Source organism: Theobroma umbraticum, unplaced genomic scaffold (genome assembly GCF_002168275.2).
Source record: "Theobroma umbraticum cultivar Fairchild unplaced genomic scaffold, ASM216827v3 scaffold_67.0, whole genome shotgun sequence".
NCBI lineage: Eukaryota > Viridiplantae > Streptophyta > Magnoliopsida > Malvales > Malvaceae > Theobroma > Theobroma umbraticum.
In genome coordinates, this window is record NW_018397262.1 from 3571963 (window position 1) to 3595433 (window position 23471).

Consider the following 23471-nt stretch of genomic DNA (forward strand, 5'->3'; position numbering starts at 1 on the left):
CTTATGACATTTGAATTATGTTTGGTAATTTTTCGATTAAAATAAAATTATCAAACCAAAAAACGTAGTACTACAGTTGTTTGCTCTCTTTTGCAGTGATTCAATTAAAATTTAAGTAAAAAAAGGGAAAATTTATTAGTATTTTCTTCACTTAAATTTTCAATGGGGATGAGATGAAAAATAAGAAAAGTTATAAGAGAAGATGGAAAGAAACATTAAAGAGGAAAAGGCATGGGATCGGTTTATTCAAAGGAAATGTTCAATCATTTGATGATCCCTGCTCCCTCTGTTTCTCTGTCTCTCTCTCTCTCGTGGCTTGGCTGGTTTGCTTTTCTTTCTTTTATAGCAATAAAAAAACGGCTCATGCGCCACCCTTTCAAAGGACTCTCCTCCTTCTCTCTGCTTCTTCTTATTTATTTAGTGTTTTTTTTTTTTTGTAAAGAAAAAGACCCAAAGAAAAGCAAAAGCAGAGGAGCAGAAAGGAAAAGCTCCAACACCAAGTAACACAAACAAAGAGCACAAATCATCTTTCCATTCCCACCAAAAAGCAAAGCCAAAGCAGAAAACACACCCCATTAAGCAAGCTCAAAAGCAATAAAAATGCAAAGCCAAAGCCAAACCATAACCATCAAAATTCCACCTCTTACATACCCATCATTCCCATTCCTCCTTTCCTTTTCAGCGCTACAGAAAACATGTCAAATGAGATTGTTCCTGTTGATCCCATTTTTGACGAAGAACCAAAGCCCAACAAACAACCAACCATTGGCCATGGAGAACAACAAGAAGAAGAAAGTAAGGGAGTTACGAGGTCACTTACTTATGGTGAAAGTAGTAGTAGTGGCTGTGGTGTGTATGTTTCTGAAATGTTTAACAGTGAAAGATTGCCTCCTACTTTGGCTTCTGAAATTCAAAGGTTTCTTAGAGTTGCCAACATGTTGGAATGGAAAGCCCCTCGTGTTGCCTATCTTTGTAAGTCGTTTCTTTATTTTCAATGTCTTTGTTTTTTTTTTTTTACTGGTTTTAGGGTAAACCAGGTCTCAGAAAAATTATAGTTATAGTTTGCTAACGGGAAGTTTGAGTTTTGAGGATTGGGAATTCTAGTGATTTATGGGGTTATGTTTAGCCAAGATGTGTTGAGCAGTCACATGTTCTTTCTCATCAAATCCTTCTCAAGTATTGCCAAGTCAATTAGTTTTTTATTGGATGGCTTTTATTCAATATGAGTGTGAACAACTAAAAGTTTATCCTTTCAATTACATGGAGTATAAAAGGAAAAATTTTGGGAATGAAAACAATCAGAAGGCTACTAATTGAGCTCTTTAATGGAGGTTGTTGGTCTTCCTGGTGCTGGCATGTTAAACCTGAGGTGTTTAAAATTGTTACTTTATTTCTTTACCCTCATTTTAATACCTTTTGCACTGTAACTGAATAAAGGAGACTAAAGTCAAGCTACCACACCTTTGTGGTATGGAACACTTCATGTTCTAGTCCTTGGAGTTCTTTTATGGTTTGTCATGTTAGTTTAAGTGCTAATTTTTAATTTTATTGTTATAAAAAAAAAAGGCATAAATCAGTTAGAGAACAGCTCTGTTTGGCTAATTCTAATTCCGCTTGAAATCCAACACTAATTATTTATGTGGCTTTCTGGAGCAGGTCGCTTTCATGCTTTTGAAATAGCGCATAACTTGGACCGTAATTCAACAGGAAGGGGTGTTCGACAGTTTAAAACTTTACTTCTTGAGCGGCTTGAACGTGTAAGAACTAAGATTGAAGTTTATCATCAAAACTTAAATTTGAAATGTTGGTTGTTTAGGTGGTTTTTTCATATTGATTGGGAAGACAGGAGACTAAAGTGATTGTTAGTCACTTATACGTTCAGTCAGAACTCAGAACGCTATCATCTGCCTTGGTTCTCCTTTGCATTATTCTTCCTCAATTCCAATGACCTTCTATACATGCATTTCTTTGAGCTTCACCATGCCATTCTCTTCACAATGATCCCTGAATTTCTGTTTTTTCCCCAGAATTCTTTCTCGCAATAATATTATTTAGGTTGTTATCCTACTCAATGAGGTAAAATTTCCAGATATTAGATCTGATTTTTTCATACTATCTTTATTTGTATTTTAAGGTTTTTCCATTTTTGAGACAAATAGAATATTGATTGGTGTGTGTGTATATTTATGTCAACTAATTTATGCCTTATTTTACCTTTTATAGCTCTTCTACATGCACATGTACTCATTACATTCTTATTTAATTACAGTTTTACTTTCTTGTCCTTGTTTTTGTTTCAGCTTAACCCATTTGCCCTAACTTTAGCAAAAATGAATGTTTCTTACCTTATCTTCATACTTTCACTGTAAGCAGAAGCATAATTTTGAGTTAGAATAGCACAGGCATAATAATCTCTGTAATCCATTTGGATATGTAATTCTAGTATTTTAGTTTTCTTAAGTGCGTTTACGCAACTTATGTTTATCTAGATTGTTATTTCATGAATTTCACATCCTTTTTTTGTGCTATAAATGTAGAAGAAATGTCAATAAACTTGTTTTAGTTGAATGGGGCCTCCATTGTCGGTCTCTGAATACTACCTTGTAGAGAGGCAAGAGAGGAGTGGACAATGTAAGTCACTACATTAATCTTAGATCCCCTTGACTGGAGAAAAGGATGAGGTATGTATAGTGTTATGGAAGGTGGCATCCTCCAATAGGAAGGTGAAATGTCAATACAATTACGAGAAATTTATGAACTTGCAGGAACAACATGGTGCTGAGGATGAGGCTTTGTGTGTATTTGAGCTTTATAGAAACGGTTAATCGATTAGTCCCTTAGAAGCCTTAGTAGTGCCACTCTAAGCTTACCAAGCCAAATCTCTCTAAAGCATCCCATCATATAAGGTTAATTTAGGACGCTGCCACTAGCCCCCAAGTAAATCTCATACCATAAATTATAGACTATGATGAAAAACTTTGAGGCGAATTAAGGGGCAAACCTGCATATGACAGCATGGCCAGAAAACAAAGAAATTGATTAGTACAAAATAATTAGGGTGAGAAATAAATGAATTTAATTAGAAAAATAATGACAGTGGTGAAAATGACTAAATGATAATAATTAGAGTCAGGTTCATGTACATTTCCTCCTTGATCAGTCTTCAGTTACTACCCATACATTGCTTTTTCCATAGCATTTCATTTTGGCATGTTCATTGCATGAATTTCCCTGTCTATATTCATATTCTTTTCCTAGTATGGCCCTTTGGGATTTGTAACCGCGTGTTGCTTTCTTCCTTTATTTAATTTATTGTGCCTCGCTTGCTCTATGTGATTGATAGGATGAAGAAATTACCAAAACAACAAGGCAGGAGCTGAGTGACTTACGAGAACTTAAACGTGTTTATGATGAAAGCAGGAGATATATTAACCAGCATGCTGGAGCATTTGATTTAGAAAATAGGTAATAATGCTTAATATTTTGGATATTCTATTGGCTTTTGCTCTGCTCAACTTTTTAGATTGCGATCTATGTCCTCTACTTGAACTTAATTTGTGGTTTTTTTCTTAATTAGTCATGGAGAGAAGTTGATAGATGCATGTATAATTGCTTCAGTGTTGTACGAAGTATTAAAGACAGTTACAGCTGGTCCTCAGGTTCTATTTTTCTCTTCTTATGTTTTAGCCTTCCTGCCACATTTTTTATGGGTACATTTCTTACCACAATATTTTGCAATAGCAGGATTTTGTTGCTATACTTGTCATCTTAAGTTATATCTCTTTTTTCCTTTTAAGGCCCTTGCTGACAGAGATAGCATCCAAGCTAAATCTGAGTTGTTTGCATACAACATTCTGCCACTTGATCACGGAGGTATTCAGCACGCAATTATGAAATTCCCTGAGGTCTGATGCTGCATGAATAAACTCTGATATTTTTTCTCAATATTTTAATCTGTAAGAGGTAGTTGTCACATGATTTTCCAAAAACTCCAGCACCTGTTTCCTCTGCTGTTGAGCCTTTGCATTGCTACAGCTGGAGAAACTGGTCGAATGTGCTGTGACTTTTTCTGTGTTCTTTTATATTCATGTTAACATTTGCTTGAATGGAATAGATTTGTTGACAAATTAATGAACTGTTGCAGATTAAAGCTGCTATTGCAGTTGTTCGTAATGTCCGTGGTTTACCATCAGCCCAAAACTTTCAGAAACGTGGGGCTTTCTTGGATTTGTTTGAATTTCTTCAGTATTCTTTTGGGTTCCAGGTATTCTAAAGTATCCTTTTTCGTTTTTCTCTCTCTTTCTTTGACTGAACAAAATAATCTGTCATGTGAGGACATATGAAATTTAACAGTTATGAAATAGTGGCCTTTGTGTTCCATCTAATCCATTGAAGACTTGCATTAAATTCATATTATGTCTTTTTCCAGAAAGAAAATGTAGCCAACCAGAGGGAACATCTTGTTTTACTTCTTGCTAATGTCCTTGCTCGGCAACCCCAGAAGCAATCATCTACCTTGAAGGTGTTTTAGCTTCTTCCCTTCTTTTTTTCTTTTTTTCAATTTTTTTATTTTTATTTTGAGCTTAAAGGTTCTTTGCATTTGACATGCATGTTATCATGGCAGCTAGTTGACGCAGCTATTGATGAGCAGATGAGAAAGTTTTTCAAAAATTATACAAACTGGTGCAAATTTTTGGGCAGAAAAAGCAGCATCCGGTAAGAGAGTGAATCAAATTTCTGATTTTTCTCTTTAATTTTCTATCTTTACATCTTGTGCTGGCAACCGGTGTATTTTTCTTCTGTTTATATTATCTATTATAAATTTCTGTTCATCTCTTTGCTGTTAATTGATTCTATCTCTTTGTTGCACTTTTTTTTTCCCTTTCATTACTACTTTTTTCTTTGGTTGGTACATAGTGAATAAATCTTAGGGGATAGAGAGGATTTGAACCTTAGACCTCAACCCTCGTATAAAGGGTAACTGCTAGGCCAGGCCTAGGTTTCACACTCCCTTTAATCTGAACATTTGTAGTGATTCTTTTTTAATTTTAAGATTTTCATACAACTGGATAATTTGTTCTTGCAGATTGCCTTGTGTCAATCAAGAAGCCCAGCAATATAAAATTCTATATATAGGGCTTTATCTTCTTATCTGGGGAGAGGCTGCAAACTTGCGATTTATGCCAGAATGTCTTTGCTATATTTTTCACCATGTAAGCTCAAACATATGGTTCTGTTGATTAATTCCTTATGGCTTCCTCTAACTTGGGTTTTATATTTTGTCTTAAGTTTGCTGTCACATAGAACATGGTATAATGTGCTTATGGTTCTTATGTACAGAGAGCATAAACTATGACAGTGAAAGACTTAGAGATCATTGCAGATGCCTTGAAAATGCAGGAGTTTGAAAACAATTTAAAGATTAAGGGAGTATGGATCCATGATGCATACTTCATTGCTTATTGTGAGGAAACCATTTGATGGTCTTTTTTTCTGGTGGGAATAACATCTATTCTTTTTTTTTTTCTATCCTGATAAAAAGTGAGGAAAACTACAATTTCTTAATAATGCCTGCACATGCAGGTCATAGTGATAAGAAAATTGCTAAACATCTTATTTTGGTAGGTTTGAGTGGGAATGAGTTCTATTCAAAGCTAATGATTTGGAGAAGTCTTTTGATCTGGTCCCAATAAAAAATCTGAAGCAGAGGGCCAGAAGGCCCAAAAAGACAGTTGATAGTGTAAATAGAGAGAGATAAGCAGTGCTCGACACTGAAGAGATGGATCTCTTATATTTTAATATAGTGATTTCTCCAAGGATGTTGAAAGAGAAACCCACTTTGTCATAAATCATAGCAGGCATTAATCTAGCTCCTTGGTTTCTAGTCTGAATGGAGGTTTTTTATTTGTGTCCTCAGAGGTAAAAATTTTCTAGTCAATAAGAGATATTATAATTCTTCATGTCGAAATGTATGCAATTAATTGTTTTGTAGTCAAAGTATGATCATTGCTTCTAGACTTGAAATTGACAGATTGCTGTGGGTAACCATGAATGAAATTACCTTTACTTAAAGGTTAATCTTACTCCGGCACCACTGGTGTTATGAATTAATTCACCAATTCATGGAATGTTTTCTTTGTTCATTTGGTTTGTTGTTTAGTATATTTCAAAATAGGAGAATAAGATGTAATTTGCGTTAATTTCTGTACTAGTAAATCTACATTAATACAAGAAAGAATTGTTACATATGTTTCTTTTTTCCTCACTTCTGTGGTTCAAATTCCAATTTCCACAATGCTGGAAGAGCTATAACCATCTAACTTTATCAACTTCAAATATGACTATCACATATCTTCTCTTACCCCTTAAGGAAATTTAAAACTGGAAGTATTAGGAGAGCAAGTTGGTCATGTAAAAATCTGCTCCTTTAAATTTTTAGCCGGTTGGTTATTTGTACTTGTACACGAAATTTTGACTCTAGTAAATTGTCAATCTGTTCTGTTTTTCTTTTATGTTTTATTCCATTTAAATGATCTGCGAGCTGTAGACTGTTATGGAATAGGATCATGTCAGTCATCAATCATCAGCTGATGCAACATTAAACCTGTAAACTTAAGTCTGGGTTCAAAATAATTTGGTGATTTGCATGAGCATTTACTTTTAACATTTGATCAAACACAAAACATGAACAGCTGGGTAAAATTTTTGATACTTTCATATTAAGGTTTTGAATATTAAATCTGATTCTCTTGCATGCGTATTTATTGTTGTATTTTTATGGTCAGTAAGTGATCGCCATACAGTATATAAAAGTGTATTTTGTGTTATTGCAATTTTTCACTAGTTTATGACATCATTTGCTGTTTTACTTCAGATGGCATGTGAATTGCATGGTATGTTAACTGGTGCTGTTAGCATGACAACTGGTGATACAGTCATGCCAGCATATGGAGGAAGCCGTGAGTCTTTCCTCAGCAATGTGGTTACCCCCATATACAGAGTTATATATGAGGTATTACTTAGTTTAATCCCATCCTTCCAATTCTCTTTAATAAGTATCTAATGCTGTTGTCAAAAACTGAAGGAAGCTGAGAAGAACAAAAGTGGAACAGCTGACCATTCTACATGGAGGAACTATGATGACCTAAATGAGTTCTTCTGGTTAGGTTTCTATTTCATTTTCATTTTATATTGAACTTCTTCTTTGGCTTGTCTGCCAAATTATTATTTCGAGAAGTTAAGACATTGGGTAATTATAACTGCCAATATTTCTTCAGGTCTCCTGATTGTTTCCTAATAGGTTGGCCTATGCGTCTGGAACATGATTTTTTCTGCACGCAGTCTCCTAAGAAGCAAAAATTTAAGATTTCTAGGACTGCTAAAGAAAAGAGGAAGGTAAAGGGAAATGAAGATGAAGAACAGGGGTTAAATGATGTAAGTGACCCTCACTATGAATGATTAAAATATAAAATAGTTACCAAACAATAATGTAAAACTATGCTATCCATCTCTACCTGCTAAAATTTGTGTCACAGCTGTCTGCTTCTTTTTAGCCTGTGGAAGATACTTGCATACTGTTGTTATTCAAGTTCTTACTCGGCAGATCATTGTGTTGACTTTAAAAGGCCATAAACACAAATATACTAACTGTAATGGGTCACATTTTATTGCATGTATTGATGTTATCCCTCCTAGTTGTTTGTGTGTTGATGTTAGGATTTAATTATTTTGACAGGAGCCAAGGAAAACAAAGTGGGGTGGGGGGGGGGGGTGGGTGGAGAATGTACTCGCTTTTGATGCTGTGAAGAACTTCACAAAGAGCCAGCCTTCTACATTCTTTTAGATTGGAAAGTTTGTGAAGTAACTTGGGAGTGAGTCATTAGTTCGATAATCTTGATGATGTAAAATGCTTCTTAATAAAATCTAGTTGGAGATGCATTGAAATGCCTCTTATTCAAATGTAACTATGCAGAAAGAGAAATTCTGACATTAATCTTCTAGATTGTTTTCATATAATATATATGCAGGTGCACATTCACACACAAGCATTTACATATGTATCCTTGTAAGTAGTGAATTTATTACAAAGTCACTAATCTCATTGAGGCTATTAGTTTGGGCGATATATTTTAATGTGTGACATGTAATTTGTCTTACATGATTAAAAGGAATAGGCAAAGAAAGATTTTCTGATTATTTGGTGCAGGAGAAAATCCTGAAAATGGCTTCATATTAGTCGAGCTTTATTGTTCTTGACTTACAATACTCTCATCTCTCTTCTTGTCTCTCTCTATCTCTGTCACTCTTCCTCCCTCTTTCTCTCCATCATCCTCTTTCACTTCTAGCACAATGAATATGGAGATCATGACTTTATGCTTGAACACAAAACTAATATATTCTAGGCTTCCAGCTGCAAGGTCATAACTGCTCCATATTTGATATGTGCCCATCATTTATGCTCTGATGTGCCTCTTTCTCTCCACAGGTAACTTTGGAGGAGATTCGTGAACCAAAATGGTTAGGGAAGTCAAATTTTGTAGAGGTCCGTTCTTTTTGGCAAATTTTTAGGAGCTTTGATAGGATGTGGAGCTTTTTTATACTATCCCTTCAGGTTTGTTTACCAGATTACTGTTACCTGTAATGTTTATTCTGGGTTGGGGTCATCATCTCTGCTTCCTTTTCAGGCGATGATAATCATGGCTTGCCATGATGTTGGATCTCCACTTCAAGTGCTTGATGCAGTAATAATGGAGGACATAATGAGCATCTTCATTACATCTGCAATGCTTAAGCTCATACAAGGTATGAGTTAAAATAGCTTAGCATACATAAGTAATAAACAAGGAAATTACCTGTTCTGGAGAGGACATTAAATAAAAGATATCTCTCTCTCTCTCTCTCTTTTGTATCACACTAATAATTTTCCAGTGAGGCAGAAAAGAAACTTAAATGATCATGATGTAGTACAATAAGTTAATTATTTTTTTCCCTGAAAAATGGATTAATATGTCATTAGATTGCAGAATTTTTAGGTGTCAGCTAATACATACACATATACACTCATACATACAAACATATATGTACACAAACCTATATATGTGTGTGTATATTCCTAATAGCACTCTATTTTTTTCCTATATCTATTTTTTTATTGTCCCTCATTTCAAGTAACAGCAGTATCTCTCTCTCTCTCTCTCCAAACCTTATGCACATGTACGGCACAAAAATATGTTCACAAATACGTCCATCGGATCTATGATGAATATGTATGAAAAGAATGTTAATCTTATACAGCTTTGGGCTTGCAGCAATTCTTGATATTGTTTTCACATGGAAAGCAAGAGACACAATGGAGTTGTCTCAAAAACGAAGACAAGTGCTAAGGCTTGCTATTGCAGTGATATGGACCATTGTTCTTCCTGTCTATTATGCTCATTCTAGGAGAAAATATACTTGTTACTCTGCACCATATGGAAACTGGCTTGGAGAATGGTGCTATTCCTCATTTATGGTTGCTGTAGCAATATACTTAATGACTAATGCAGTTGACCTGGTGTTATTTTTTGTTCCTGCTGTTAGCAAGTACATAGAAATCTCACATTGGTGCATGTGCAAAACCATATTAAGGTGGATACAGGTAAATACTATTCCTTCTGTACTTCTTCTTTTCAGTCAAAACTTGTATTTTTATATTGAATTGCCGGTATGCTGTTGTTAGCTAGCAATACCAACTATGAAGACCACTAGAATAATAATACCTATTATGGATTGTTCATCCCTATTACATATGTAAAACATGAATTATAAGCTTATTAAGCCATACCAAAATTATTGTTTGAAAATCCCTCCAAAATAAGTACTATAGTTAAGTAAACAATATGCTGAATTATTTAGTGAACATGTTAATTTCCTTGTCAATGTACCAGCATATGAACAAATTGATGCTCATCAAAGATCTAATATGTTGCTAAAACAAAGTAAAAAGCTCTTGTTTCTGTTTCTGTTGAAAAACTATTTTGATTAATTATTACTAATGATGAGAAACCTTGTTTTCTTGGCGGATAAAATGACCTCTTAAAAAAAATTGAAAAGAAAAATTCTTTCTTGATCTTGAACAGTACTCATTCCACTTGAATATTATATGGAGCTCACATGGACCCCACACCCATGAATGGTTGAGATTATATGATTGTATACAATTATTTGTCATTTAAAGTTTATTTGCATTAAGGTTAGACATATTACATCACGTTGCAGCAGTCTTCTCTCTCTCTCGCTCCACATTCTTGGATAAAGAGAAGACTTAAAGTTATAGAATCCTTGAAGAGAGAGGATGAACTGCGAAAAGGACAAATTGGAAGGTACAGAAAACTATTAATGAAAAGGAAAGGAGATAATTCCATTGTATTTGGTCCTTTTAAAATGTGTGCAATCTTCAACAACTTTTAATAACATCTGTACTCTTTTGTTTTAGAAAGCAAGACATTCTAATGGCCATAGCTTCTAAACATTTTTCATATTTCTAAAAGGACTGAAATTCTTTTTACTGCATACATGACTTAATCAGTTTGAATGTGATATAAAATTCAGTGGAGTTCTAAATAATCCTTGCTTCATAAACACCTGCGTATTGTTATTGTTCAGTTATTTGAATCATAACAAGAATTTGGCACACTGGTACTGTCAATAGATACTATACTTAATTGCTGTATTTACCAATGTAAATCATTGTCAAGTGCTGGTTATATGAAAAAATGGTTGTTGCTTTGCTAGGAAAATCTATGCACGAATGATGCCTTTAACTTTCTTTTGCTTTATTTATTTATTTACCATATTTTTCCCTTTCATAATTGTCCTGTATTTCATAGTAAACTTTCATCTAGACAGTTGATACCTTCATTTTCATTAATTAATCGTAGATTTTTGTGGAAACATGCTAACATTTTAAAACCAAATGAAAGGTATTTATCCAAAAAATAAATAAATAAATAAATAAAAGTAGATATAGGCATTTTATGTTTAGCTTATATTTCATGCTATTTTCTTTTTTGGTACATTTTCTCATCTTTAACTGTATTGCTTATTGGTCTTAAACTTGGAAAACATTGCTTAAGTTTCTTTTCGCTTTGTAGCCTAGTCTATATGTTGGGCGGGGAATGCAGGAGACCCAAGTTTCACTTTTCAAGTATGACCCATATTGCCATTGTGAAGCTTTATAAGTTTCTGATTTCTTGAAAAATTAAATCACCCCTAATGCTTGTCTTTTTATTTTAGGTATACATTTTTTTGGATATTAGTGCTGTCAACCAAGTTAGTGTTCAGTTACAGTTTCGAGGTGAGCAACAATGTAACTGCTTATTCTGTGTTATGAAATTATGATACCATGAAATGCAAATATGTGATTGTCTTGTGGAACCATTTGGTAAATAATCACTTTTTTAATAAAGTTGGGAGATTTTAGGCATGAAGAGTTATTTACAATGCCATAACTGTTTAACTAGATAGACACAATTAATATAGGAAGAAACAGCATCTCTCAAACAGTCAGATATAATTCTATAGTGAAAGATATTATATAATATTAAATTGAAAAATGAAAGCTGCAGTGCTCCATAAAATGCTACATTTATTTCTGACCTCATAATCAAAAAAATATTCTTAAGATACTTTTGTGTTATACAAAACTTATTTAGACTCACATTTCTTGTGGGATAACACAGTCAAGCTAATAGTTAGGAAATTCTTATGGCATGACATACGCTAATCAAGATTGATGAAACTGCTGCGATTGGTTGGACAGATTTTCTTTTTCTCTTTTCCTTCTTGGGCTACCAGTTACTGGTTAAAGATTAAAGCTAATATCCTTGTGCCGTGACTAGCACTGTGTCAGTCATAAGTTAGTCTTCTGCACTATTGCACCTTTTCAGTTCGTATTGGCCTAAGCCATTTGATTCATTTGTGATTGTTGTAAAATGTCCAAGGGTGTTTTTTTTTGCATTCCAGAATTTATTTGAAGAAGATGAAGTTAGAAATTAAAAAAAAAATTATTGAAGAAATCTGTATTTAATTCTGACTAGATGATCTTTTTTTATTGTGATGTATAAACCTAAAGTGCTTAGTAAACAAGTGTTCTTTCTAAGTTTGATTGCGGTTAGAAATGTGCACTTGTGAGCCAACTTTTTAATTCTTACTGCTAATCGAACAATGTAGATAAAACCCCTAATAGCACCAACGAGACGAATTATGAAAATTGGTGTGCAAATATATGATTGGCATGAGCTTTTCCCCAAAGGTATTTTTCAACTCTTTGTCCTTTTGTCTTTTGAGAGTCACATTTGAGTTACATTTGTAATCAGAAATATTTATATTCTCTAGTCAGGAGTAATGCTGGTGCTATTGTGGCCGTGTGGGCTCCCATAATTGTCGTAAGTTTCTGCCCAAAGATTGACAACTTTCACTTTAAATTAGGAAGTTTGAGCTTGGCTGAATCTTGTTTCCAATAAGTAAACATATTGCATATCTACATAAAAAAGACCAGGCATCCACCTGATCTCAGCATTGGAAATGAGAAACTAAGTTAATAATGCACTTATTTTCTGTAATGAATTTGAGAAGAAAAAGCAAAGTTGAAATTGCAGTTTCTACTAATGAATGAGTTCTCGGTGCATAAATTTCTTTGTTCAATAACATAATTTGAAAAGAAAAGGAAAAGTTGAAATTGCAGATTTAACTAATGAATCAGTTCTTCGATCATAATTACTTTGTTCAATGATTTCTTTTAATCCTTAACATTCATATACTGTTTCAAAATTATCTCAGGTGTATTTCATGGACACACAGATCTGGTATTCTGTTTATTGTACAGTCTGTGGAGGACTTTATGGCATTTTGCATCATCTTGGTGAGGTATGACCTTATTTTCTCTCATAAGCAGCATAGCACTAGACTAACTCCACTTGTTATGTAGATCCGGACATTAGGAATGCTGAGAAGTAGATTTCACTCCTTGCCTTCTGCATTCAACCTTTGTCTTATCCCACCACCATCAAAAAAAGGCCAAAAGAGTAGAACAAAGAGTTTCTTCCAGAACATATTTTGCAAGGTATAAGATCCAGAACTTGGAATATCATTGATAGACGAGAAGAGGGTCTTGTATTCTCCCTTTCTGATAGTTAACTGATGTTTTCTCAGGTGTCTGAAAGTGAAGTTTTAGATCAGAAGTTTGTTCTAGTCTGGAACCAAATTATCAGTGCTTTTAGATCAGAAGACTTGATAAGCAACAGGTTGATTATTTCTGTTGCTTAAGTGTTCTTCAAGGATATATATATATATATATATATATAAGTAATTAACTCAGATATTTGTTTTCTTGACAGGGAAATGGATTTGATGATGATTCCTACATCAGGTTTATTTCCTGGAATTATTCGTTGGCCTATTTTCCTTCTTGCAAATAAGGTATGGTTTTTCGTTTTGAAAGTATTGTATTTTTGTCTCATCATCGGTATTCCTCCTTGACATTGCTCCCTCCTTCTGTTAGTTTTCGACAGCACTGAGCATTGCAAGAGATTTTGTGGGGAAGGACGAGAAGCTTTTTAGAAAGATTAGAAAAGATGAGTACATGTACTTTGCTTTAAAGGAGTGCTACATGTCAGTGAAGAGCATCCTTGAAATTCTTATTGTTGGCGATCTGGAAAAGAGGTAGGAAGAACATTATGTCTATATGTATATTCTTTTGTATGACATTCTTGGTGTGGACAAACAAAATGTTCCAATCTTGTTTTTTCTTGGTAGGCAGATAAATTTGGAATTATGGACTTCTAAGTGCTTCTGAATTTTAGCTTGTCCTTGTGTTGTTAACCTGTGGTATTTCTTGTTTAGGGTTGTATTCGATATCGTGAATGAAATTGAACGAAGTATTAAAGAATCAAGTTTTCTTCAGGATTTTAAGACGAGTGAGCTCCCAGCTCTACAAGTTAAATTTGTTGAGTTGCTTGAATTGCTAGTAAGTGTTACACTGCCAATGCTAAATTGCTAATAATTCTTTCTTTTCATTTTTCTCTAACAAATCTCATAACACGGCCATGGCATAACATAAGGTTGAGGGAGATAAAAACCAATATGATAAGGTTGTGGAAGTTCTCCAAGATATCTTTGAGCTTGTAACAAATGATATGATGGCAAATGGCCACAGGTTATCATGCTTGGACTCTTTTCTTATTCCATTTCTGAGAGATAAATTCTAGTGCTTAACCTTTTTGAAATTCATCTTTAAATGCATGCAGAGTATTGGATTTGCTAGAATCCTCCCAAGAAACTGTGCGTGATAGTACTGCTTTCTCTAGAAGGATTGAACCACAGTTATTTGAATCTGCTGCTGGCAAGACTTCTATCTATTTTCCCTTGCCAGACGATGGCCCTTTGAATGAACAGGTAAATGCTCTCTCTCTCTTCCCGTCCTTTTAGTTAGAGGCATTTCCAATTTGCCAATATAATATCAGTCTCAAAAGATCAAAATACTGCTTTGATGTGGCTATTTGTTTAGCAAGATTGGTGTCTGTATTTTATTATACACATGCATGGAACAGGTGTTCATGCATGTACATTGACACAGATGTGCACCCATGTTATGTATTTATAGTAGAATAAGTTTGTATACTAATTTAAGCAAATATGCAGCCATTCAGGTTTGTAATTTTGAAAAATATACTTACAAAAACATTTAAATCTTTATTTGGCAGATTAAGCGTTTGCATTTATTGCTTACTATCAAAGATAAGGCAATGGACATACCTGCAAACTTAGATGCTCGAAGGCGTATATCATTCTTTGCTACTTCCCTCTTTATGGATATGCCTAGGGCGCCTGAAGTACGCAAGATGCTGTCTTTCAGGTTGAATTGTCTTCTCCTGTCACTATTTTTCTCTTCGTTAAGATACTAAGTTTGTATATTTATTTTCACTAAGTTGTCTATTTGGCTCTGATTGATTATAGTCTTTTAATTTTTTAGGACTGGGGCACTGTGTTCAGCCTAACCATACTATGTATAATGCAAAATGAATCGTGAATAACATAAACTCACAATTGGAAATAGACATAGATGGATTGTTAATTTTGATAGAATTTACTTGGAATACTTGATTTAATTTGATTTTTATGTTGCTAAATCTTAGATTCAAGTGTTGGATCTTGGTATGCATCTGAGATGGGCTTTTCAATTCTTCAAGAGCTTTTCGTTATATTTAGAGCATCATATTATATGCATGTAAATTTTGAAGCTTCCAATATGTCTTCGAGTATTTTAGGAAAAAATGAAGTTAGAGAAAGTTTAAATTCAATTCTCTTGGCTTTGTGATTATACTTACCAATTATTAACAGTTTCAAGTACAGCACTTAGATGTAAACAGTTTCATGATATCCTCTTCTTCTTCAAAAGTTTACTCTTCCATTAAGCTTTTTCCATTAATTGTACTTATCTTGTGTTACTCTGTTATTGCATTAGCAATATTTCTACGTGAATTTTGACTAATAATAACTTTCTTTATGGTGCTGGTAGAAAAGAAAAAGATGCCAAGTTTATGTTATTTGTAATTTTTGCTGATATTAGCTACTTGCATGCATGTGGCAATTTTTATTGTAATAATCATTATTACTTTACAACCTTGCATAATATCAGCATTAATTCTTTAAAAGGCATATGGTCGACCTGTTATATCAATTAACATATCTGAACCAACAGTGTTATAACCCCACATTACATGGAGGATATCAATTTTTCGATGAAGGAGCTACAATCAAGCAAAGGACAAGTTTCTATCATCTTCTATATGCAAAAAATATTTCCAGGTAGTTAAATATTATCTATGTAGTAATTCTTATCAGTATCCGTTTGCGTACAGCTACAAATGCCTAGCATTTTCCTTCTATTTTTCTTAGATGAGTGGAAAAACTTTTTGGAGCGTATGGGGTATCAAAACTTGAATGAACTGATCGACGAGAGCAAGGAGGAAGAAATTAGAAATTGGGCTTCTTTTCGAGGCCAAACACTAAGCAGAACAGGTGCTTGAAATTTCTTAGTAATATATATTAATTGGCTTGTAAGTGAACCTTAAATGCTTTGTAAATATGATCACTAATTTCTTTCTTTTCCTTTGACTGTGACAGTTAGAGGAATGATGTACTATAGAGAAGCCTTAAAATTACAAGCACTCCTTGAAAAGCCTGAGAATAAAGGTTACTGATCCTCAACCTAATCAAATGCATTTAGCACCTCTGCTTGTGATTCAATGTTTAATATTTTTGTGTATCCCCTAGGATTTCTGACGTCATAAGATTATATATTGATGAGAATGGTTAAACAAATTAACCTTTTCTGCCTTTCTTCTCTTCCACATGGCTAATTGTGTTACTCCAGACATTCTTGAGGATGCTATTGAAAGAAATAATCCCAAGTTATCTGCTGAATTAGATGCCTTAGCAGACATGAAATTCACATATGTTATCTCTTGTCAAATGTTTGGATCACAAAAATCTTCTGGAGACCCTCGTGCAGAAGACATAAAAGATTTGATGAGAAGGTAACTTCCCAAATACTGTAAAACTGCATAATTATTGAAGCATAAGAAGTATATTAGACATCTAAATAATGAAATACGTTGCTGATTGTAGGTATCCAGCTCTGCGTGTTGCATATATTGAAGAGAAAGAAGAAATAGTAGGAGATAAGCCTCAAAAGGTTTATTCTTCTGTATTGGCAAAAGCTGTGGGTAATTTTGACCAGGTATAAATCATTCAAGTTACTTTTTTTTTTTGGAAAATTAATGAAGTTCCAGAAAATTAAATTCAACCAATCTTATCTTCTAAGTATTAATTAATAATTACAACATCCTATGGTTTCGAGTAACATAGCAAAATGGAAAAAGAAAATTGTAGGGGGGTGGGGGGGGTATTAAAGATGATATGGTGAGCAGGGGACTTGTTTAAGGTAACTCGCTGCCTCTAGGTGAGAGATGGTCATCATATTCATTAAGAACAGGACTCCTGTTGTCCCTTGGAGATCATTCAAGTTACTTTAACATTATAAAGTTCAATTTTGTTATTTTGGGGAGACTAACTTGAATATCATCTTCAACTTTTCTTGGAACCAAAACCAAACATATCTTTCGATGAGAGAAATATAGCATACTGATTGCATGAGTTGGATATGGAACTCAATTAAAAATCATTATGTGAGCAAAAGCTGCAAAGTATTTTATAAATACCTTTGCACTTTACTAAAATGATTCTACTTGTTGGTCAGAGCATTTTATTAACATGCTTTGCAAATTTACTTCTATTGATGATTATGTTCACATGTGTTCAAAGCAATTTCATACTGTGAGAAACCATAGAAGGATGAGAAATATAATTGTAAAAATGGATAAAAAAAAAGATATTTCAGGTGTTTGTCTCCAGTTCATGTTAGTCAACATGAGGTTGTACAGTGTTATAAATGTTATGTACTTTTAAATACCAATTAATTTTGACTGTTATCCCATCATTGATACTTGAAAGTGTAATGCATGTTTAGACTCCTTTTCTTTATCTCAAGTCTTCTTGTAATACGATTTTTTGTGTTCAGTGTTATTAGTCTATCATGTAGCCATTTCTCATGTATAATGCATGCCATCAAAGGATTAGTATACAATACAATGAAAAGTATCAGGAAATAGTTCTTCTTTTTGAGATTTCAATATAATAGTGAAAAAAGTAGAAATATAAAATACCATGTCAGTTTATTTACTAGCAATAATAGACTTAATAACATTCACAGAATTACATTGAAGGCAGACTTGTCATATCTATGCTTAAAATTATATGATTATATGGATATTTATAATGTCACAATTCCTATTAACGTGCCACCTTTATCCCTATATTAAGGTGTTGTCTTGAAACTTATCTGATTAGTATTCATCTACAGGTGATATATCGCATAAAGCTTCCTGGTCCACCCATCATTGGCGAAGGGAAGCCTGAAAATCAAAATCATGCTATAATCTTCACACGTGGAGAAGCTCTCCAAACAATTGATATGAACCAAGTATGTCTTGCTCCAGTAGTTGAAATTTAATGCCTTGGATGTAGTTCTAGTCTCATGCTGATTCAATTTTACAGGACAATTATTTGGAAGAAGCTCTTAAAGTGAGAAATCTTCTGCAAGAATTTCTTCAAAACCATGGTCGGCGCCCTCCCACAATTCTTGGTTTGAGAGAGCACATATTCACTGGAAGGTTTAATTTTTTGAACCCATAAATGATGATTCCTCATCTTGTGTCTGGATGAGTTATAACCTTTCAGCTGGGTAACTAACCTATAAAAACAAAACCAAAAGAGTCTAACTTCAAAGAAAGCATTATCTATTAAGAATCAGTCATTTGACCTATGACTTTATTTATTAGCTAATGAATAAATATTTTATAAAGATGAAGCAAGAATGAACAACAATCTAGCAATATGAGAAAGCGTGTGAACAGGGGAGGACAAAATTAATCTCTGAAAAACCAACTTTACAAGCATGTCACATCAAAAGGAAAACATGGCAGTAAACTTAAAATAGACTATAGATATTAGATATTGGCTCAGGAATAAGTGGCTTTAGTTTTTACAAATTTTCTACACAACATTGAACTAAAACTTTAACTTGTTTCTCTTGTAAAATAGTTCCTGTGCCCCCATAATTGCCTATGTTTCATTTGGTTCATGATATAAATTACAAAATGATGATTTTTTGCTGTAATAACTGTAGGACAATCTAATGTGGATGGGAAAAGAATAGAAAAATCAGGGAAAAATCAGTCTTCAGCAAGGAGAAGAAAGAAACAGAGAGCTCTGCAAGACTGATTTTTCTGATATGAGAGAAATACAAATATTCATTCTATGATCTAACCCCTTAAGCGCCATAAAATTACATTGATTCTAACTACAAGGATGGACCAATATAAATTCCAAGACAGATTTGGATTTCTGTTCATGAGTTATTCCTCTTTGACTGCAAGCTGGGATTGACTTAATACTTGGATGCTGCATCACAATGTTAAACAACAATTTTCTGTTTGAAACAATCAATGAAGTTGGCAAACCTTGCATAAAAAATCTGAGATATTGTTTTGCTTTTGCTTACCTAAATGGAAGAGCATCTTAAAAAAAGGACCATTGTTATGTGGCATAGTTAGCATTGAAGCTTAGAATTAATGTTCATGTAAATTTTAAATAACCAAAATGTGGTATAGTGGCATTGTTGCCAAACCTATAAATTTATGATTGAATTATCATGAACACTTATTTGTTATATTTGTCTAGGAATCCGTAATTCTTTTATGTGATAGTGGACATACATGCTTTTCTTAAAGACTGAAAATACATTTCTTTCAAACTGCAGTGTTTCTTCATTGGCATGGTTTATGTCATATCAAGAAACCAGCTTTGTCACAATTGGCCAAAGGCTTCTTGCCAACCCTCTCAGGTAATTTGTGCCCTATTTCTGTTAGCAAATACCTCGATCTCAGTAAATTATGGTCCTTATAATGCACTGCATGTGTCTGTCTTGCATCAGGTATCATCTAACATTCCAGAATTCCATAAGTTAGGGCGGACGCATTTACTATTTTTGGGCAATCTTATCTTGGTTTTATAGTGTCTATGTTTGAGATGCCAGAATTTTTGGTTTTATTAAATACATGAATGATTGACAGCCTCCTCCCTACCCTTAACACCCTTCTATCCTGGCTAAAGCAGGTTTTGATTCCAAAGTCCTTGGTAAAATTACCAAAGTACTTTACTATCTAAGCTATCCGGCATCTTTGTAATTCAATTATTTTGATGTTTCTTTATTATTCATGCTATGCTAAGGCTCAGATTGTTCCATTCTATAATTCTTTGATATCGACCAATGTTATCATTGCTTTAGTCATTCATTTCTATTATTTTTTCCTTATATACAGGGTACGCTTCCACTATGGGCATCCAGATGTATTTGATAGGGTGTTTCACATCACAAGAGGAGGCATAAGCAAAGCATCCAAAACAATCAACTTGAGTGAGGATGTTTTTGCCGGTAGGAATTTGTTACTTCAAATGTTATATGCTGACCTTTTAATCATAATTGCTTTACACTTAAATATATTTGAATATCGTGTAGGATTTAACTCAACTTTACGACGAGGATGTATCACATATCATGAGTACCTGCAAGTTGGCAAAGGTCGTGATGTAGGCCTAAATCAAATCTCAAAGTTTGAAGCCAAAGTGGCTAATGGGAATAGTGAACAAACTTTAAGCCGTGATATACACCGTCTTGGACGTCAATTTGATTTTTTTCGGATGCTATCTTGTTACTTCACAACTATTGGATTTTACTTCAGTAGCTTGGTAATTCTTTCAAACTGAATTAGCTGATGTTTTTGGTATTCAACCTTGATAAATTTAGTATCTCTTCTTGGTAGTAAAAAAAAGTTTTAAATATAGTCTATGCTGAATCAAAACCACTGAAGCATCACACTACTGACCAAATTTCTTAGAATGGATTTATGTAAAATACAATAGAAACAGACAAGTACGGTTTATATAGGTGAAAACTGAAAAGAAACCAACAAGATGTTTATTAGTTTTATTAGTAATTTGTTCTTTCTATCAGCCAGTTATGCCTAGTTTGGTGATAAAAAGAATAAGGAAAGATGTTCATTATTTCACTAGTTGAGCTTTCTCAAGAAGCTTCTCATGTTTTATCATCTGATAAGTTACTGACCTCTTGGTATTGTTAATTTTCCATGCAGTAGAAATTACTTCTAGAGAATAGTAATATCATCTGTCTGAAAGGGTGTCACTTGATGCTCCTTGATACATATTTGGTATGTCATTTGAAGGTGAACCTTTTGCCTTTGGAGGATCTGAGTTTCAGAGACTTCCAAATGGATGCTGCCTGCATGTAAACCTTTGGATACTATCCTTTTAAGATTGAATTTAAGAATAAGAAAAGCATAGGACGGGTTTATCATGCAAGTGTCGTCATATTTATATAGTTCATTTAACTAAAAACTCATTATTAATATGTGGTTAGGGTTAACATAGGTTCAATAGGTATTTTAATAAGATTATCATTATTAATATATGTGTAAGGTTTTTTTTTAAGGTTCAATAGGTGTTTAAAATGTTTCTAAAAGTATCTAATAATTTTATTGGATGCACCTCCAAATCTTTCTTGTAAATTTTTTTGTATAAATGTATAGGTATTTACATTATCAGATACTAATTTGAAAAAACTGGATGATTATCATAATTTGATATGGCTACAACTGGGAATGGACTGCCCTGGAGGTCTATCAAAATGATGGGAAATAATCATTGTGACTCTTAAGCTCCTGGTTCTATTTAAGTAAAACTGAAGGTAGTTCTGTTTAGTGTTGTGTGGAAATGTCAAATTGTTTGCAATGAATATAGTTAAATCATTTTTTCTACTAACTTAGAAGAGTTTATCCCTAGCTTTTCTGATATTTACCCTTCTCATTTTATGCTCTAATTCTGCTGTAAAAATCCAGATTTCAGTGATTGGAATTTACGTGTTCCTCTACGGACAGTTATACCTGGTTCTTAGTGGACTGCAAAAGGCACTCCTCCTCGAGGCTAGAATGCAAAACATAGAATCGTTGGAAACAGCCCTTGCTTCCCAATCATTTATCCAGCTTGGGCTTTTAACCGGCTTACCAATGGTGATGGAGATTGGACTTGAGAAAGGTTTTCTTACAGCCCTTAAAGATTTTGTTCTTATGCAACTGCAGCTTGCTGCTGTTTTTTTTACTTTTTCCCTTGGAACAAAAACCCATTATTATGGTCGAACAATTATGCATGGGGGAGCTAAATATATGCCTACTGGACGTAAGGTTGTGGTGTTTCATGCCAGCTTCACTGAGAACTACAGATTGTATTCACGAAGTCATTTTGTTAAAGGATTTGAACTATTGCTCCTCTTAGTTGTTTATGATTTGTTCAGGAGGTCCTATCAGAGCAGCATGGCATATGTATTAATCACTTACTCTGTTTGGTTCATGACCATAACTTGGTTGTTTGCACCGTTTCTATTTAATCCTTCTGGATTCAGTTGGGACAAGATAGTAGATGATTGGAAAGGCTGGAATAAGTGGATCAAGGAGCAAGGGGGTATTGGAATTCAGCAAGATAAGAGTTGGCAGTCTTGGTGGAATGATGAACTGGCTCACCTTCGTCGTTCAGGATATGGTGCTAGATTGTTTGAAATACTTCTGTCTCTTCGGTTTTTCTTGTATCAATATGGCCTGGTCTATCATCTTGACATCTCCCAACAGAGCAAAAATTTTCTGGTTTATGTGCTTTCCTGGGTTGTTATTCTTGCAGTTTTCCTGACAGTTAAGGTAAATTCATTACTCTTTTCTTAATTTGAAAGTATATTTTTGCACTTTTACCTAAACTATACACATCATGCAGCTTTGTACTACATGACACTGGTCAATCAACATCATTCAAATAATTTACTTTTCAATTATCACTTTAATTTTCTCACTTGATACGAGCTTTATTTTGCAAAATCTGATTAATTACGAATTTTTGCACCAAAGCACCCCGTTTGTTTTTCTGTTTAAACCGCTATAACATGTTCTCCACATGATGTACAGGCAGTAAACATCGGAAGGCAACTGTTCAGCGCTAATTATCATCTGATGTTTAGGTTCTTTAAGGCATTCCTTTTCCTAAGTTGTTTTGCCATTGTAATTACTCTCTCCATCATCTGTGAACTATCTTTGAAGGATGTAATCATCTGCTGTCTAGCATTTCTGCCAACTGGATGGGGTTTGATACTGGTATGTTTAGATGAGTTTGTTCTCTCCCCTGATCTGTTTCAACTTCCCTGCTTTTCTCATATACCCTCTTATATTTTATTTTCTTCAGGTTGCTCAAGCTGTGAGGCCTATAATAGGAAAAACCGGATTCTGGCACTTCACCGAGGTCCTTGCTCAAGCATACGATTATGGAATGGGTTCGGTTCTGTTTGCACCAGTTGCTATTTTGGCATGGCTTCCGATCATCTCAGCATTCCAAACTCGATTCCTTTTCAATCAGGCTTTCAATAGGCATTTGCAAATCCAACCAATTCTGGCAGGGAAGAAAAAGCAGACATAATCTTTTGACACTGATAAGGGTTCTGGCATTTTATTTGTACAGTCAAAAGTGTTTTTGACAAACTTTCATTGTAAAACAGCAAAAGATCTCAAAAACATACATAGTTGTAAATAACACTGATTCATTCAATTGCTGGTATAGAAATGCAAGTTAGAAATTTGAAGAAACTAAACCTGGCAAGCTGTTGTTTCCTGTTTGAAGTAATCCAGCTGAGCAGTAAGGGACCTAAACCTTTTGAAAACTAAAAATACCTATGAAATTTGTTGCAAGACCAGTGCAGT

At 34.0% G+C, this 23471-nt stretch overlaps 1 protein-coding gene across 3 annotated transcripts; it reads left to right on the forward strand.

The window, feature by feature from the left end:
- Nucleotides 1-276: 276 nt before the first annotated feature.
- GSL04 (glucan synthase-like 4) lies at nt 277-23362 on the forward strand. Of its 3 annotated transcripts, none has more exons than XM_021431868.2 (41): nt 279-972; nt 1657-1757; nt 3344-3465; nt 3578-3710; nt 3798-3905; nt 4145-4264; nt 4430-4522; nt 4625-4716; nt 5087-5213; nt 6875-7012; nt 7085-7161; nt 7278-7434; nt 8486-8611; nt 8685-8802; nt 9309-9637; nt 11133-11185; nt 11275-11335; nt 12211-12292; nt 12376-12425; nt 12820-12906; nt 12968-13102; nt 13192-13283; nt 13377-13458; nt 13541-13701; nt 13882-14005; nt 14100-14194; nt 14286-14433; nt 14742-14893; nt 15740-15846; nt 15937-16059; nt 16165-16233; nt 16415-16577; nt 16669-16780; nt 17963-18082; nt 18157-18272; nt 19421-19504; nt 19983-20095; nt 20180-20409; nt 21576-22424; nt 22686-22871; nt 22960-23362. In XM_021431868.2, exons 1-41 carry the CDS (start codon nt 696-698, stop codon nt 23188-23190), a joined length of 5943 nt encoding a protein of 1980 aa, XP_021287543.1. In that variant the 5' UTR covers nt 279-695; the 3' UTR covers nt 23191-23362. The 3 variants fall into 3 exon arrangements, with proteins under 3 accessions (XP_021287539.1, XP_021287543.1, XP_021287545.1); XM_021431870.2 differs by having other exon boundaries at nt 3578-3659; XM_021431864.2 differs by having other exon boundaries at nt 277-972; nt 19983-20409.
- The last annotated feature ends 109 nt before the right edge of the window (nt 23363-23471 follow it).